The sequence below is a fragment of the Neofelis nebulosa genome, chromosome 2 (genome assembly GCF_028018385.1).
Source record: "Neofelis nebulosa isolate mNeoNeb1 chromosome 2, mNeoNeb1.pri, whole genome shotgun sequence".
Taxonomy (NCBI): Eukaryota; Metazoa; Chordata; class Mammalia; order Carnivora; family Felidae; genus Neofelis; species Neofelis nebulosa.
This window is the reverse complement of record NC_080783.1, coordinates 34,262,071-34,281,221: the sequence shown is the minus strand read 5'-3', so window position 1 is coordinate 34,281,221 and position 19,151 is coordinate 34,262,071. Positions and strand designations below refer to the sequence as shown.

The following is a 19,151-nucleotide window of genomic DNA, read 5'->3' as shown; positions in this document are numbered from 1 at the left end:
AGTCAGGGTTCAAAATTTAAGGGGACATCAAAAACTTTAGTAATCAAAATAATATATTAAGGTAACATTTTTTAAAAATCAAAATTAATGCAGAAAAAACATATGATGAAAAGACAAGCCCTTGGGACTCCATGGAAAGAGAGAAAGGTCTAGCCATTTCAGCTTTCCAGCTAAGTTCAGTCTTCCAGGAATCTTCACTAAAGCACCAAACATGTAAATGAGCCATTTTAGATATTCCAGCCCTTCTGAACTACCAGATGACTACAGCATCTGCTGTGTAATGTGAAGCAGAATTGCCACCTAGTGAATGCACATAGTGATTGATAATAAAATAGTTAATGTTTTAAGCCACTAAGTCTTGAAGTGTTTTGTAATGTAGCAATATTTAACTGAAACAGATGCATGATCATGCTATGTTTCTTAAATCAAAAGAAAGGATACTCTTAGGCGTGAAATGTCTGCAGTTCTTTACATGAATAGCAAGGCAGCCAACCTAAAAACAATCAAAATAAAAACATAGCACATGAGTTTTTAAAAGTTAACTTTTTTCCATTTTACTCTAAACCAAACTATATATATTTTTAAAAGCTCCTCTTTGCTACTTTTTCTAAAAAAAAATATTGTTTCTCATTAGAAATATCTATTTAATGGAAAACACCAGAAAACAGAAATACAGAAGAAATATAGGCAGGATTTATGCAAAGTAAAACTAAAATGAACACAAAGAAGAAAAAAAAAGAGGATCATTACTAACTTAAATCCAACCATCACTCTTCGAATCATTGTTATTTTATATTAGGTGAAAACTGACAAAATGTAGCATCTTGCATATAATAAGAAGAAATATGCCTTGCTTCAGATAAGCTTTTTTATCTAGTATCCTAAAACCACTTTATTCACTCAACAATCATTCATCCACTATACTGTGCCAAGGGCTCTGAAACATTCATTTTCTCTTGTACAAGTTGTTTCTAAATGTTAAAGAAAATTCTATCTTGTGTTAAAGCATGAAACCAAATATAAAATGAATACAGGAATTTTTGAATACTGTTATGTATTATTAGCTGAATACATTTATCCATGTTTGGTCTTAAAAACCAAGTAAAAACAACTGCAATATTATATTAAACACTGTGAAACAAAATATATGGCCCAATGGTATTTTTAAACGTATATAAGTAATTTTACAGATTCGGAATGGCTTTAAAACAATACAGAAAAAAATTAGCATTCAATATTTAATTAGAAGACTACAGTATGTGAATGATGAAATCCTGAGAAGATAATACTGTGGTCTACTTCTTAAGGAAACATAGATATGAAATGTTATTTTAAAGGGAAAATTCAAAGTTTTCCAATGCAAAGGGGTATAATGCATATTACACAATCTAGGTGGGATTTTAAATGGTACTTCCATAGGTGATCCCACGAATTTTTTTTCTTAAAATTTTTAATGTTTATTTATTTAGAAGGGAGAGAGAGACAGAGTGTGAGCAGGGGAGGGGCAGAGAGAGAGGGAGATACAGAATCAGAAGAAGGCTCCAGGCTCCACGCTGTTAGCAAAGAATGCAATGCGGGGCTCAAACTCACGAACTGTGAGATCATGAAGCTGAAGTTGGATGCTTAACCAACTGAGCCACCCTGGCGCCCCAAACTGTTTTTATTTCTTAAAACTGGAGTTATACATTAAGTAGGTAAAACAGGCAAGTATAGCTGCAATTCTAGATTGTATAATTCTACGCTTTAACATTCTGCCATAAGTCATTGCTTGCCTGCCAAGTGTTTCAACATGAAGCCATGAACAACTACCCTAACTTTCTTTATATTTCAATAGTTCTTCATACTTTTACATAACAGAACCATAAAAAAGAAAAAATTCTATTCAAGTACAGAAAAATATTTAACAGGCAAAAATATAATAATGCCCATTGACAGGCTATGGGTAACATATGTTGCCACAGATTTTGAGATCCATCTGTGGGTCAAAGCACTAACCATGTCAACACTTTCACCCAACCCCCCAACACACATTAGAACAGTAAAGCAACAAGAAGGGTGTTCACTAAAGCACTTTATGTGTCCGATTTTAAGATAGCTTTTTCACCATTTTTTCTGAAAAAGGGATCTATCAGAATGAGGAATAGAGTGTTTTGATATAATTATCATTGCAGACACATGTACAAACCTTGCCAAATACCTCAGAATGAGTCACAGAAGTTTCAAAAAGAAAGTGATGTGACAAATCCTACACTGAGAGGAGCTATCACATGCCAAACATCTGTCAGATATTTCCAACTGACTTTTAAGAGAAGTTTATTAATGTCTAGCAATATGTAATTCAAATAAGGCAAATACAAACTACAAAGTTAGGAAGTGTGAATGAAATCAAAATACCAGTTCAAAAGAAATGTAGAAGTCCTATTCAAGAGTATGGATTACGGAAGTGACTATGTCAACAATAATGGACATGCTTACAGCCCAAAGGCATTTCAAAGAGTCTTCTTCTAAGTTTAGATTTGGACAGTGAAGGCTTATACTCCAACTTTCATTGTGATGTAGGAAAGTGCTATATAATTACATGGATAAATGCTCATTTTGTAAAAGAAAAAGAAAAAGAAAAAAGTATATATTAATACAGTCTTACTTTTTCTCCCAAAAAGACGTGGTGTTAAATTCATCACATATTTTTAATTAAAAAAATGTACAGTATATGATAGGATCTAGAGAAGAGAGATTAGAGAAACTCTCACTTCATACCCATTAACTATTCTAATGATGTTCACAAATAAAGACAGCTGTAAAAGAATTCCACATTTGCTAGTTCTAAATATACATAGATCCTCATGTCCTATACTCCATAGTACCCAAAAGAAAAAACAGATTTTTCTACTTCTCAGCATAGACATTAGATCCTACCTGTGTGTTTGTGTGTATATGTATAATTCATGAGCGTGTTTCCCTTTTGTTCCTGGGACTTACTATTTTGGGGATAAGGGAGAGGTGTGGAGTCAATTTTCAAATTGTAGCTCAAAGGCTCCTAAATCTGACAATATAATCACTTGACAAGCACAATAAAAATACTGATTCTTAGGCCCCATTCTCAGATTCCAAGTTAGCAGATTTTAAGAGGGGGCCAAGAATCAATGTTTTGAATAAGTATCCTAGGTGACTCTGATGTACCTAGAGTTTGGGAATTCAGTTTTTGAATTAGAAAACATTTTTTTTGCCTGTGAATCAAGATGTTTTCCCTAATTTCAGTGATTAGAATGCTTTTCTAACTCAATGAAAAAATGAAAAATTTACAAATATGTTATCAGAAATATTTTCTACATATACTTTTTAAGAATCAAATAATAAATGTTAACTAGTCTTCACATAAAGTAAGAAATAATTTGTACAGGTTTACTAAGGATTAGTCACACATACCACATCCCCAAATGGTACCAAAGTTGGAACTTGAGGTGTTACTTCCAGTTCTTCACTTTCAGACCCTCTAAGAGTTTTTCTCAGCATCTACAATGTAAATAAATTAATATAAGACTTTAGGGGGCAAACAAAAACTAGATAAAAGTTTACTTCAACAAATATTTTGAGTATCTAGTATTTATCAGGTATTAGTCTAGGCAGTAGAATATAACTAGAAAACTCATCCCTACCCTCAATAAGTTTATCAATAAGTTAACAGAGAAGCAAAACGTAAACAATTAAATATAAGATCATTAAAGGAGTCATGAGAGAGGAAAGAAGTGTATGATACCATGAATAATGAACTCTCCTTGCTAACTAAAACTGACCATCATTACCACATCTTAGTCTCAATCTGACATGGACTTGAGACCATATCCCACAGAGGACAGTGATCGTGCTTGCAAGTAAGTTATCCCAATATTCACCCAGTTCATCAGCCACTGAAGGAATTGGAATTTAATCCTTTGGAATAGTAGGTACATAGGAATGGAGCAGTGGGCAAATGGCTTTGGTTCTTAGTTGTGTGATTTCCTCCAGAGTAATTTCACTAACTGATATTTGTGGGTTGAATTTAACTTTGTTCTTAAGGGCTCTGGTCACTACACATGATGGTTAGCTTTTAAAAATTTCAAGACATTTTAGTATAGATTTTAAAAGAGAAAGAGCATTAAAGTGAATGGAGGGGAAAGGCAAAGGAACTAGGGAAAAACCTACTAAAAACCTAACCTGAAAGGAGAATTGTATTTATCCCCAACTTTTGCTAACTTGAATCAGTATGGCCTTACTTATAAACATTAACTTCCCAGGAGTCTGTTGGTATGTGTCTTTTTAAGAATTGTTCTGTTTTGATGTATATAATAAATCCCTAGTTATGTTGAAATTTTTGCTTCAAAGTAAATAACAAACACTTTGGTTGTACTGAAAAAACTTGTTGTATATGTCCTAGATCATTTTGCTATCATTGCCATCGCTGCATCTGACTGGTTTAATGGACTTTATATATATGATTTTTATGTATTTGTATAATTTGTAGTTTAAGATAACTGAGTGACAACCACTATGTTGTAACAAAACTATCAAACTGTGGTACATTACATGTGTATTTAATGTGGACTCTCAACTTTCTATGGACCCTCTTATTATGGAAGTCTACTTTGAATGTGGTTTTTAATAAATACAAAATAATTGGGGAGGGGGAGTAATTCCTTTAGAATACTGATTCTCAATTTATCCTTAATTATGTGGCAAAAATATTGCCTTGCCCCTCAGATCACTACCTCTTTACTTTTCCTTCCTCATCTGAGCAGAGTTGTCTTCAGTGACAGCAACACAAGCAAAACAATTCTTTGCCAAAATTCCATCAGAATCTTGAGTAAAAGTTCTGAAGACTAGTCTCATAAGGCCTACTTATACCACCTAGAATTTTTCCTGAACCTGCAGAGAATTTTTATTTCAGTTAATTCCACTATGCCTTCCACTATGAAAGGCCCCTTAGTCAAAGCCCCTTGAATAAAAGTCTCTCGCAATACCTCTGTACATTCACTCACATTGTTCTCTGTATTTCATCCCCAGTGACTTTTTTGACTACTCTCCTCTGTTCTAGTTTTCTTTGAAAATCCACCAGCCTACACACTTACCTTTTCCCCCATATATTTCTACTTCCTAGCCCTAATGGAAACCTTAATTAATGTCCTTACGTTAATTAACATTTACTAATGTGCTGGCATAACTATATGCCTGGCACTGTGCTGATTCTCCTTTGAAGTGTTCTTGCCTTTAATAAGTTCAGCCTGGAGTTTAAGAGAGATAAGTGAAGAAAACAATTATTGCTTCTCTATAAGAAAAACAATTGCTGGGGGCGCCTGGGTGGCTCAGTTGGTTGAGCATCCGACTTCAGCTCAGGTCACGATCTCGCGGTCCGTGAGTTCGAGCCCCGCGTTGGGCTCTGTGCTGATAGCTCAGAGCCTGGACCCTGTTTCCAATTCTGTGTCTCCCTCTCTCTCTGCCCCTCCCCCGCTCATGAGCTCTCTCTCTCTCTTTCTCTCTTTCTCTGTCAAAAATAAACAAACATTTTTAAAAATTTAAAAAAAAACAACATAGATGCCTTCCATTTCTTAAAAAAAAAAAGAAAAACAATTGCTGAAAAAACAGAATTTTATCTTTATTTTTTCTTTCTTTTTTTTTTTTTTTTTTTCAACGTTTTTTATTTATTTTTGGGACAGAGAGAGACAGAGCATGAACGGGGAGGGGCAAAGAGAGAGGGAGGCACAGAATCGGAAACAGGCTCCAGGCTCCGAGCCATCAGCCCAGAGCCTGACGCGGGGCTCGAACTCACGGACCGCGAGATCGTGACCTGGCTGAAGTCGGACGCTTAACCGACTACGCCACCCAGGCGCCCCTCTTTATTTTTTCTTTATTGAACCAAGATCTCCTACATGGGAAAAAGAATAACTTAATTTGATTGCTCAGACCCTCCCATTCATTGTGCAAACTACAAGTGCCTGGAATTATTAACTCTATAAAATATTTAAGTCCTCTTTTCCCCGCCCAAGCTCAGGAGCAATGACTCTCTTTCACCCTCTGTGGTTCTGTTCCCATGAAACAATGACATTCACAGCAGAGCCCAGGGATTATCCCCTAGAGTATGGAAAAAAAAATATTAGAATTTAACAATTTTCTTTAACCATAAAGTAAGCATATATAACTGACTATAAGCAGTAGACAAATATTCTGAGGCAAAGTGTGAGTTTGATGTTCAGAGAGGCGCATATCATTGCCTTCATGAGTTCTGGATATTTCATTTGCCAGTTAAGTGTATTGACCAATTCACACTACCTTAAGTAACATATTGTGTGCTTTACAAATAGACAAGAGCTGATCATAAAAAATTTCATGGCAAAATATTTTTAAAAGTTGGCAAACATAAAGACTTACCATGTACTTTGGTTTTACAAAAAGACAAATGTTGGGGCGCCTGGGTGGCGCAGTCGGTTAAGCGTCCGACTTCAGCCAGGTCACGATCTCACGGTCCGTGAGTTCGAGCCCCGCGTCAGGCTCTGGGCTGATGGCTCGGAGCCTGGAGCCTGTTTCCGATTCTGTGTCTCCCTCTCTCTCTGCCCCTCCCCCGTTCATGCTCTGTCTCTCTCTGTCCCAAAAATAAATTAAAAAAAAAAAAAAAAAAAAAAAAGACAAATGTTCCATATAAACTTTTTTGTAATGACAAAGATTTATCAGCAGTATGTAAACTAGCAAATGTTTTAAAATATGTATTTCTTAATCTGTCTTTTCAGAGTAGGGTAGTTACATTTTAATGAGTATCAAAATAACTATCTTTTTGAAATGAACTAATGTGGAGAATATTTTGAAAACTATTGGAAATATTTTCATCTAATGTAATTTTGTGTGTGTGCAAATGTGCTATGATCCCTACAAGCTCAAGGTATCACACTTTAAAAACTTAGAAACAATTTCCTCATTTGTTTAAAAAATCTCACAAAGGAAGGGTTTGAGCAGATTAGACCATTTTTCCTTTTAAATATAAAAAAGAATGGAATGCCTTCCAATTAGTTTGCCAGAACTAATTACTCAGAAAAGATAACATTTTACTGATAAAATCTGGACTAAAAACTTCGCATAATAGAATAAAAATGAAAAATGAGAATGTGGGGGTGCCTGGCTGGCTCAGTCAGAAGAGCATGCAGCTCTTGATCTTGGGGTTGTGAGTTCAAGCCCCACACTGGGTGTAGAGATTGCTTAAATAAATAAATATTTAAAAAGAAAAAGAAAAAGGAGTAATGTGGTTTACTAATAAGCACAACCAAGATGCACCTCTTCCACTTGAAATTTCGAATCTTTGAAAGTATCTTTTTCAAATATAATAGCATTAAAAACGATATACTGATATAAATTTGCCTTAGCACCAGACCTTCAAATCACTACATCACAAATACTAAATCATGCTTTTCAAAATAGTAATGCTTATTGAATTCTGTACCACTAATAATAAAATGGAAATCATTTTTAGAAATATTGGCTATCACTTTTAATTTTTTGTATATTGTAGATTTTACATAGTAAATTACAGCACATTTATGTAATATATAAATAAATATGCAAACACTGGTGACAGATGTTCACATGTTTTTTACTGATAAGATTGTATATACTGATACAGAGTCACATGTAAATGCCCATAATTTGTCTCACTTTCCTAAATCTGACTTCAGGGGGCTTTAAGCTGCCAGTTTCTATGCATATTTCAACTAGGCACAGTCTGCTAAGAATGAAACAGGTTCACCTTCTCCATTTCATACATGCTGCCTTCAATTTGAGATGGAGGTAGGAGTTCCATTAAGTTTCCCATTTAGACTCATTACAGAAAGCCTTAGATAAAGCTGATACTTAGTTCTTCATTTGATTGTCCACTTTTTAGCAAATACTAATGGCCACAACCCTGGAGCAGAAGAGGAGCAAGAGGTAAGATTCCAGTACCAAGCCCCATACAGGATGCCTAAGAAGTATATCAGGGTACCACCTAAGAAGTATATCAGGGTACCTGGGTGGCTCAGTCAGTTAAGTGTCCGACTCTTGACCTCAGCTCAGGTCTTGATCTCAGGGTCATGAGTTCAAGTCCCACATTGGGTTCTGTGCTGGGAACCTTCTTAAATAAAGCCTACTTAAAAAAAGAAGAAGAAGAAGAAGTATCTCATAAACACCTGGCAAACAAGGGGAGTGGGGAGAAAGAGTGTTAGGGAAAGAAGTGATGATATGTCAAGTGGGTCGCAAGAGGAAAATAGTTAAGAACTACAAGGAGAGAAGCCTAGACAGAATAAGTAAGTGTAAAAGCATAAAGAAGCAAGACATAGTTTTATTACTTTATTATATTGTATTAGTATAACATACATAGGTATATTATACTGAGATACATATACTTACGTACAATAATATACATATTTACATATAAACATATAAATACTGTTATGCTTATGTATTACTTATATGTTTATATGTTCTATGTAAATATTGCATCACAATATATATATATAGAGTTGGTCATCAAACAACATAAATTTGAACTGCATGGGTTCATTTATACATGATTTTTTTCAATATACAATTGAATATTCAATATACAATATTCAATATACAATACTATATGAATGTATATATGAATGAATATTCATATATTCATTCATATACACATGAATGTATATTCATTCTATATGAATATGTATATATGAATATACAATATTCAATATACAATACTATAAGTATATTTTCATTTTCTTATGATTTTTCTTGACATTTTCCTTTCTCTAGCTTATTTTATTGTAAGAATATAGTACACAATACATATTAGCATGCAAAATATGTGTTAATCAACTGTTTATATTATCAGTAAAGCTTCCAGTCAACAGTAGACATTAGTAGTAAATTTTGGGGGAATCAAAAGTTATACATGGATTTTTCAACTGCATGAGGATCAGTGTCCCTGACCCCCATACTGTTCAAGAGTCAACTCAAAATAATTCATCTCTTCAAACTGAACTATAGTTTCAATGCAACCAAAATCAAAGTCCTAGTAAGTTTTCCTAAAGAAATTGATGAACTTTTCCAAAAACTAAAATGGAAATGGAAAGACCAAGAATAGCCAAAACTATCTTGAAGAAAAACAAAATGAAGTATTTAAAAATTAAAGAATTAAGGACATTATTTCTTAATGTCTGAAGGCATTAGCAAAAATATAGATAAATGCACCAAAGAAACTGATTAGAGTCTAGAAACAGACCCACACATAGGTATTTCATTTGTGACAAAGTTGGTACTGCAGAATAGGGGAGAAAAAACAATCTAAGGTAGGTCAAGTATTAATCACCATGAAAAAAATACAGAAAGAAAGAATACAAGAATAAAAGGAAGGAGGTGAGAGAGAGAGAGAAAAGAAAAGAAAACCTGACTTGTATCTCACACCACACACAAAAAAATCAGTTACAGGTGAACTGTTGATCTCAATGTCAAAGGAAAAACAATTACAAGATAATACAAGAGAATATTTTCATGCGGCTGAGGAAGAAGCTCTTCAAAACAATGCAAAGAGCAATAACCATAAAGAAAAAAGTTTGATACATTAAACTACACTAAATTTAATAACTTTTGCTTATCAAAAGATGTCATACATAAGATATTTGGGAGAAAATATTTGCAACATGTATAGTATAACTGACAAAGAGCCTGTAACTAGAATACATATACAAACTTATAGAAATTAGTTAAGAAAAAGGCAAACAATCCAAGAGAAAAATAAGTATTTCACAAAAGACTTTATATGATGGCTAATAAACATTTGGAAGGGAACTCACCCTCATTAGTCATCAGGGGAAAAAAGTTAACACCACAAAGAGATACCATTAACACATTTCTTGGATGGTTAAAAATAAAGAGACTGACAATATCAGGTGGCAAGGATGTGGAGTAACTAGAATTCTTATACAGAATATAAATTGGTCTATCTTCTTTGAAAACCTGTTTGGTATTATGTGCTGAAGTTGAGCATATATATAATTATGATCCAGAAATTCCGCTACTAGATATGTCTTCAACAGCATACCTCTACTTCTTTCTTACAAAGACATTTGTGATTACATTTGTGATTACATATGTGATTACAAATTACATTTACGGCCCAACTCAATCCAAGATAATCTCTCCATCTCAAAATCCTAATCATTGCATCTGCAAAGTTCATTGCCATATAAGGCAATATAAACTATTACAACCATAAATAATTTTATACTAACAAATTACACAATTCAGATGAAATGGAAAAATTCCTAGAAAGACATAAATTACCAAAACTGATCCAAGAAGAAGAAAGAATAACTGAAAATACCTATAACAAGAAATTGAATTTGTAATTAAAACTCTTCCTAAAAAGAAAAACCCAGGCCCATATTGTTTCACTGGTGAATTCTACCAAATACTTAAAAGAATAAATTATAACGATCTTTCACAAACTCTTTCAGGAAAAAAAAAAAGTGGGAGGAGGAGGTAGAGGAAGGAAACTTCCCAAGATATTCTATGAGGTCAGTTTTATGTTCATACCAAAGACAGACAGACATCACAAGATGAGAAAACAACAGATTACCATTCCTCATGAATACAGAGGCAAAAATCCTCAACAAAATATGAGGAAACCATATCCAGCAACAGACAAAAAAGGACCATGTGCTATGACAGAGTGGGATTTTCCCATCTGAAAATCAATTAATGTAATAAGCCATATTAATAAATACATCCAATCAAGAAAAATCACACGATCATTTCAAAAGATGCAGAAAATGTATTTGACAAAATCTAAAATGCATTTTTGTTTTTTGAGAGAGAGAAAGCTGGGGAGAGGGGCAGAGGTTGGGAGAATCTTAAGCAGGCTGCACGCTCAACACAGAGCCTGATGCGGGGCTCGATCCCAAGACCCTGGGATCGTGACCTGAGTAAAAATCAATTTGGGTACTCAACCGACTAAGCCACCCAGGCGCCCCTAAAATGCACTCTTAATAAAAACTCTGAACAAACTAGGAATAGAAAGGAACTTACCTAACAACACACTTCGATGGTGAAAGACTAAGTGCTTTCCCCCTAAGATTGGTAAGGCAAATGTTCACTCTCACTACTTTTAATCAACATTGGACTGTAGGTTATAGCCAATGCAGTCCAACAAGAAAACGAAATAAAAAGTATCCACATTTAAAAGAAAGTGGTAAAACTAGTCTTTATGTGCAGGCATTAAAATCCTTTACACTAAAACTAATAAACAAGCTCAATGGAGTATCAGGATACAATAACAAAATACAAAAATATCTTTTGTAGAGTGTCTGACTGGCTCAGTAGGTTGGGCATCTGACTCTTGATTTCAACTCAGGTCATGATCCCAGGGGTGTGGAATTGAGCCCTGTTTTTTATAAAAAGATAAAAACGTAAAAAAATTTTTTAAATCTTTTGCATTTCTGTATAACAGTAATGAAAATAATTATATATGAAATAGCATCAAAATAAAAAATACTTAGGAATAAATTTAATAGAAGGAATGTAGTAATATTAACAGAAGAAACAATAATCAGAAGAAATATTAAGACTTGTACACTAAAAACTGCAAAACATTTCTGAATGAAATTAAAGAAGATCTAAATTCATGATAAATATTTCATATTCATGGATGGAAAGATTCAATACTGTTAATATATCCATTCTCAAAGTAATCTAGAGTCAAAAAATAAACCAACCACTAACTAACTTAATCAAGAAAAGAGGATAAAACACAATTAAGAGGTTCTGGTCCATGATGGTGACCTATAGGAAGAAAACCTTGAAAAACTCACTTCCTCCACAGAACACACAAAATTACACCTATTAATAGAACAATTCCTCTTGAAGAAAATCTGAGGGCTGGCTGAACAGCTTCTGAAAACCAAAGACAGAGAGAAGAGCAGGAAAACAGCAAGAGAAACAGAGCCACGGTAACAAAGGGGAAGTCCAAACCCCAGGATACTGCAAATGGCAGTAGGAAGGGATAATACTGAGGAACCTGGAACAGATTCCTGTTCTTAGACACAGAAAAAAAGCTGCAGTTTAAAAGAGCAACTAGTATATAAAAGAGACAACAAAGCCTAGACCACAGCAGTGTCCAGACATGATAATGGGTAGGTCTAGTTGTCACAGCAAACTTGTGATCTCAGCAAGCCCTTGGTCCACAAGACCACTCTAGCCCCAATTGCACTGGGGCACAGCAAAACAAAACAAAACAAAACAAAACAAAAACAAAACAGGATTTAAAAGAGCCAAGGAGCTCTCTCCCCCTCCACCTTAAAAGCCCACAACAAAGAAGGGTCTGGACACCATAACTAGTGGATCCTGATGCCATAACTGGCATTCCCACTTGTCACAGTGAGCTTGTGACCTCAGCAAGGCAAGGATCTGAAAGCCCACCTAAGCCCTGATTGTACTGGGGCATGGTGGAGGAGGGGGGGGTGGGGGAAGCTATGGTTGAAAAGGACCAAGGGGCTGTGGGGATGATCTCTTCCTCTCCCCCTTAAAATCCCAGATGGATAGAAAATTAGGTAGGTTGTATATTTGGGACCTTTCTTGCTTCTTGAGATAGGCCTTAATTGCAATGTATTTTCCTCTTAGGACTGCCTTTGCTGCATCTCAAGAGGATTGGACTGCCATGTTTTCCTTTTCATTTGCCTCCATGTATTTTTAAATTTCTTCTTTAATTTCCTGGTTAATCCATTCATTCTTTAGTAGGATGTTCTTTAACCTCCACGTATTTGAGGGCCTTCCAAATTTTTTCTTGTGGTTGATTTCAAGTTTCATACCATTGCAATCTGAAAATATGCATGGTTATGATCTCAATATTTTTGTACCTGTTGAGGGGTATGACCCAACATGTGATCTATTCTGGAGCCTGTTCTATGCGCACTCGAGAAGAATGTGTATTCTGCTGCTTTAGGTTAAAATGTTCTGAATGTATCTGTTAAGTCAATCTGGTCCAATGTGTCATTCAGAGCCATTGTTTGCTTGTTGATTTTCTGCTTAGATGATCTGTCCATTGTTGTAAGTGGAGTATTAAAATCTCCCACAATTATGGTATTATCAATAAGTTTGCTTATGTTTGTGATTAATTGATTTATATATTTAGGTTCCTTCAGGGGACATAAATATTTACAATTGTTAGCTCTTCTTCATGGATAGACCCCTTAATTCTGATACAGTGATCTTCTTCATCTCTTATAGTCTTTGTTTTAAAATCTAGCTTGTCTGATATAAGCATGGTTCCTCTGGCTTTCTTCTAATGTCCATTAGCATGATAGGTGGTTTTGCATCCCCTCACTTTCAATCTTCAGGTGTCCTCAGGTCTAAAATTAGTCTCTTATAAGCAACATATAGATGGATCTTGTTTTAAAGGAGCTAGAAAAGGAGCAGCAAATAAAGCCAAAGCCAGGAGAAGAAGGGATATAATAAAGATAAGAGCAGAAATAAATGAAATAAAATCCAAAAGAAGAAAAAAAAAGAACAGGCCAGTGAAACTAAGAGCTGGTTTTTGAAAGAAAAAAAACAATATTCCTGGGATGCAGGACTGGTTCATTATTCACAAATCAATGTGATACACCACATTAATAAAAGAGAGGATAAGAACCATATGATCCTATCAACATTTGATAAAACCCTAGCCATACTTCTCAAAAAGAAAGAGGACCCAAATAGGTAAAATCATGAATGAAAGAGGAGAGATCACAACCAACACCACAGAAATATAAACAATTATTATAGAATACTATTAAAAATTATATACCAACAAACTGGACGATCTGGAAGAAATGGACAAATTCTTAGACACTCACACACTACAAAAACTCAAACAGGAAGAAATAAATAATTTGAACAGGCCCATAACCATCAAAGAAATTGAATTAGTTTATCAAAAATCTCCCAATAAGAGTCCTGGGCCAGATAGCTTCCCAGGGGAATTCTTTTTTTCTTTTTAAATATATGAAATTTATTGTCAAATTGGTTTCCATACAACACCCAGTGCTCATCCCAAAAGATGCCCTCTTCAATACCCATCACCCACCAACCCCTCCCTCCCACCCCCCATCAACCCTCAGTTTGTTCTCAGTTTTTAAGAGTCTCTTATGCTTTGGCTCTCTCCCACTCTAACCTCTCTTTTTATTTTTTTTCCTTCCCCTCTCCAATGGGTTCCTGTTAAGTTTCTCAGGATCCACATAAGAGTGAAAACATATGGTATCTGTCTTTCTCTGTATGGCTTATTTCACTCAGCATAACACTCTCCAGTTCCATCCACATTGCTACAAAGGGCCATATTTCATTCTTTCTCATTACCACGTAGTACTCCATTGTGTATATAAACCACAATTTCTTTATCCATTCATCAGTTGAATTCTATCAGACATTTAAAGCAGAGTTAATATCTATTCTCCTCAAACTGTTCCAAAAAATAGAAATGTAAGAAAAGCTTCCAATATCATTCTGTGAAGCCAGCATTACCTTGATTCCAAAACCAGACAAATACCCCACTAAAAAGGAGAACTACAGGCCAATATCCCTGATGAAACTGGAGGCAAAAATTCTCAACAAGATACTAGCAATTCAAATTCAACAGTACATTAAAAGAATTATTCACCATGATCAAGTGGGATTTATTCCTGGGCTGCAGGACTGGTTCAATACTCACAAATCAATGTGATATACCACTTTACTAAAAGAAAGGATAAGAACCATATAATCCTTTCAACAGATGCAGGAAAAGCATTTAACAAAATACAGCATTGTTTTTTGATAAAAACCCTCAAGAAAGTAGGAATAGAAGGAACATATACGAAAGGCCCATAGCTAAAAACTGAGAGCTTTCCCCCTGAGATCAGGAGCACACAAGGGCATCCAATCTCACCACTGCTGTTCAACAAAGTACTGGATGTCCTAGCCTAAGCAATCAGACAATAAAAAGAAATAAAAGGCATCCAAACTGGCAAGGAAGAAGTCAAGCTTTCACTCTTTGCAGATGACATGATACTCTATGGAAAATCCACAAGACTCCACCAAAAACTGCTAGAGTTGATACAGGAATTCAACAAAGTCGCAGCATATAACATCAATGTACAGAAATAGGTTGCATTTCTATACACCAATAATGAAGGGGCAAAAAGAGATATCAAGAAACTGATCCCATTTACAATTGCATCAAAAACCATTAGATATCGGGGCGCCTGGGTGGCTCAGTCGGTTAAGCGTCTGACTTCGGCTCAGGTCATGACCTCACAGTTCGTGAGTTCGAGCCCCGCATCGGGCTCTGTGCTGACAGCTCAGAGCCTGGAGCCTGCTTCACATTCTGTGTCTCCCTCTCTCTCTGCCCCTTCCCTGCTCATGCTCTGTCTCGCTCTGTCTCAAAAATAAATAAACATTAAAAAAAAATTAAAAAAAAGAACATTAGATACTTAGGAATAAACCTAAGCAAAGAGGTAAAAGATCTGTATGCTGAAAACTATAAAAAGCTTATGAAAGGAATTGAAAACACAAAGGAAAAAACATTCCGTGCACATAGTTTGGAAGAACAAGTATTGTTAAAATATCTCTGCTACCCAAAGCAATCTACACATTCAGTGCAATCCCTATAAAATAACACCAGCATTCTTCACAGAGCTAGAACAATTCTAAAATTTTTATGGAAACACAAGATCCCAAATAGTCAAAATAATGTTGAAAAAGAAAAGCAAACCTTGAGGCATCACAACCCCAGACTTTAAGCTGTATTACAAAGCTGTAATCATTAAGACAGTATGGTACTGGCACAAAAACAGACACATAAATCAATGGTATACAGAACCCAGAAATGGACCCACAAATATATGGCCAATTAATCTTCAACAAATCAAGAAAGAGTACCCAATGGAAAAAAGATAGTCGCTTCAGCAAATGGTGCTGGGAGAACTGGACAGTGACATGAAGAATGAAACTAGACCACTTTCTTGCAACATATGCCAAAATAAATTAAACATGGATCAAAGACCTTAATGTGAGACAGGAAACTATCAAAATCCTACAGGAGAAAACAGGCAGTGATAACTTTGACCTTGGCTGCAGCAACTTCTTACTTGACATGTCTCTGGAGGCAAGAGAAATAAAAGCAAAAATGAACTATTGGGACCTTATCAAGATAAAAAGCTTCTAAGCAGCAAAGGAAACAATCAACCAAACTAAAAGGCAACTGATGGAATGGGATAAGATACTTGCAAATGACATATGGAATAAAATGTTAGTATCCAAAATCTATAAAGAACTTACCAAACTCAACACCCAAAAAACAAATAATCCAGTGAAGAAATGGGCAGAAGACATGAATAGACATTTTTCCAAAGAAGACATCCAGATGGCAAACAGACACATGAAAAGATGCTCAACATCACTCACCATCAGGGAAATACAAATCAAAACCACAATGAGATCCACCTTACACCTGTCAGAGTGGCTAAAATTAGCAACTCAGGAGTTTCCACAGATGTTGGTGAGGATATGGAGAAAGGGGAACACTTTTGCACTGTTGGTGGGAATGCAAACTGGCGCAGCCACTCTGGAAAACAGTGTGGATGTTCCTCAAAAAATTAAAAATAGAATTACCCTATAACCTAGCAATTGCACTACTAGATATTTATCCAAATGATACAAAAATGTTGATTCAAAGGGGCACATGCACCCCAATGTTTATAGCAATGCTATCAACAACAGCCAAATTATGGAAAGAGCCCAAATGTCCGTCAACTGATGAATGGGTAAAGAAGATGAGGTATATAAATACAATGGAATACTACTTGGCAATGAAAAATAATGAAATCTTGCCTTTTGCAACAACGTGGATGGAACTAAAGGGTATTATGCTAAATGAAATAAGTGAGTCAGAGAAAGACAGATATCATATGATTCCACATTCAAATCTGGAATTTGAGAAACTCAACAGATGAACATAGGGGAAGGGAAGAAAAAATAAGATAAAGAGAGGGGGCAAACCATAAGAGACTCTTAAATACAACTGAGGTTGCCCAAGGAGGAGAGGTGGGTGAGGGGATGGGTTAAGTGAGTGATGGCACTCATTATTGTAGGTAATGCCCACATTATTAAGGGCACTTTTCAGGATGAGCACTGGGTGTCCTATGTAAGAGATGAATCACTGTGTTCTACCCTTGAAGCAAAGACTACACTGTATGTTAACTCACTTGAATTAAAAAAAAAAAAAAAAAAAGCCCAGACCAGAACAGGGTCTGGCTCACAATGAGCTCAAGACCTCAGTGAACCCAGAGTCTATAAGACCACACCAGCCTCTATGGAGCTGGGGCACAGAAAATAAGCTACATATATAAATTTTATTTAAATTATTATTTTTTTAAAATTTAAAATTTTTAAAATTAGTCTTATTTTTATTTTTGTTCTTTCTGGGTTTTTTCTTTTATTTCTTTTATTTTTTCCTTCTTTTTGTAAAAAGCCACAGTTCCAAACAGTAAGTAGCATATATTGCCATACCTCCAGCCAGCCAGCAACCATCACCAAGCACACACAGTCAACATAGGGGACACCATATACAAAACTACTCCTTCAAGTTTAGGCGAAGTAGTCTTTCTGCCTAATCCATATAAACAAGATAGTCAAGGAAAATGGAGATACAGAAAAAATATGTTACAAAAGAAAGAACAGGAAAAAACTTAAGAAAAAATAAATAAATGAAACAGAGATAAGCAATATGCCTGATAAAGAATTTAAAGTAATGACTGTAAACACACTCATTGGGCTGGAACAAAGAGGGAAGAACTCAGTGAGACTGTCAACATAGAGATAGAAAATATTAAAAAGAACCAATCAGAGTTGAAGAATACAATAACTGAAATAAAAAACACACTAGAGGGAATCAACAATAGATCATAAAATGCAAAAGAAGCATCAGTGATCTAGACAAAAAGGTAATGGAAAACACGCAAGATGAACAGCAAAAAGAAAAAACAACTTTAATAAAAATGAAGATAGATTAAGAGATCTCTTGGACAGCATCAAGCAAACAAGAATTACAGGAGTCCCAGAAGAATGAGAGAGACAGGTGTAAAAATTATTAGAGGAAATAGTAACAGAAAACTTCCCTAACTTAGCAATGGAAATAGACATCCAAGTCCAAGAAGCACAGAGAGTTCCAAACAAGATGAACCCAAGGAGGTCCATGTCACGGAATATAATACTTAAAATGTCAAATGCTGGGGAAGATCATGGAGTAGGAGGACCCCGGGCTCACCCTGTCCCATGCACACACCTAGATAACACCCACATCAATGTAAATAACCCAGAAAATGACCGAAGACAGGCAGATCAGGTTTTCCAGAGTTAAATGTAGAGAGGAGGCCAAATCAAGATGGTAGAAGGGCAGAAACACAGTCAAGAAACAAACTAATCTGTAAGACTGACTACAGGAGGGAGGGACAGCAGGCATGGAAGAGGAGGAGCAGCAAACCCCACACTCAGCACCCCAGGCATGGGTGACCACACTGGGAAGATGAATTCCTATAACATTTGACTCTGAAACTAGATGGGCTTAACTTTGCAAATTTTTATTATCAGTGAGGCTTAACATAGGAAACATTAAAAATGAGCAGGCTCGGCTCTGTGAAAGCCAAAAGGCTATTAAAAACTGGGTCCCTGGCATTAAAAAGACAGTCTGACAAAAACCTCATCAAGTTACAGCACAGAAGCAGCAGCTTCTGAGGTACCTGGGGTATACAGGAAGATTTCTTTGCTGGTCTCAGAGCCTGTGCAGAAAAGGTAAGTTTCTTTGTGAACCTTATACAAGAACAAAATTGCTGGCTGGCACCATTTCTTTCCTCTGCTCACCAGTCTAGATGCACTGACACTTGTGGAAAGCAGCCCAAACACTTTCCACCACGCTTGCTGACAGTGCATCCTGCCCCCACTTTCTCCTACAGATCTGCTCCATCCAACCATCTCCACTAGATGGGAGTCCATCCAGGGAGGTGCCAAAAGTATGGCATTGTTTAAGCAGCCCAGTAGCCAGCACCACTCTAAAACAACTCCTGCCCTGAGGAGAAGAGAAGATAACCACACACACCAGTTCAACTGTG

At 35.7% G+C, this 19,151-nt stretch overlaps 1 protein-coding gene across 7 annotated transcripts in view; it reads right to left on the bottom strand.

The window, feature by feature from the left end:
* Positions 1-19,151, bottom strand: part of C2CD6 (C2 calcium dependent domain containing 6) — a 150,162-nt gene that overhangs the window by 119,023 nt on the left and 11,988 nt on the right. For 4 of the 7 annotated variants that reach the window (XM_058709186.1, XM_058709130.1, XM_058709168.1 and 1 more), the window contains exons 2-3: positions 3,427-3,513; positions 442-493 (exon numbers count right to left, since the gene is read on the bottom strand). In XM_058709186.1, the coding sequence (XP_058565169.1) occupies positions 442-493; positions 3,427-3,513 (139 nt within the window). Of the gene's footprint in view, positions 1-441; positions 494-3,426; positions 3,514-4,745; positions 4,826-19,151 lie in introns of those variants that run through there. The other 3 variants (XM_058709160.1, XM_058709176.1, XM_058709150.1) reach the window with 3 other exon arrangements.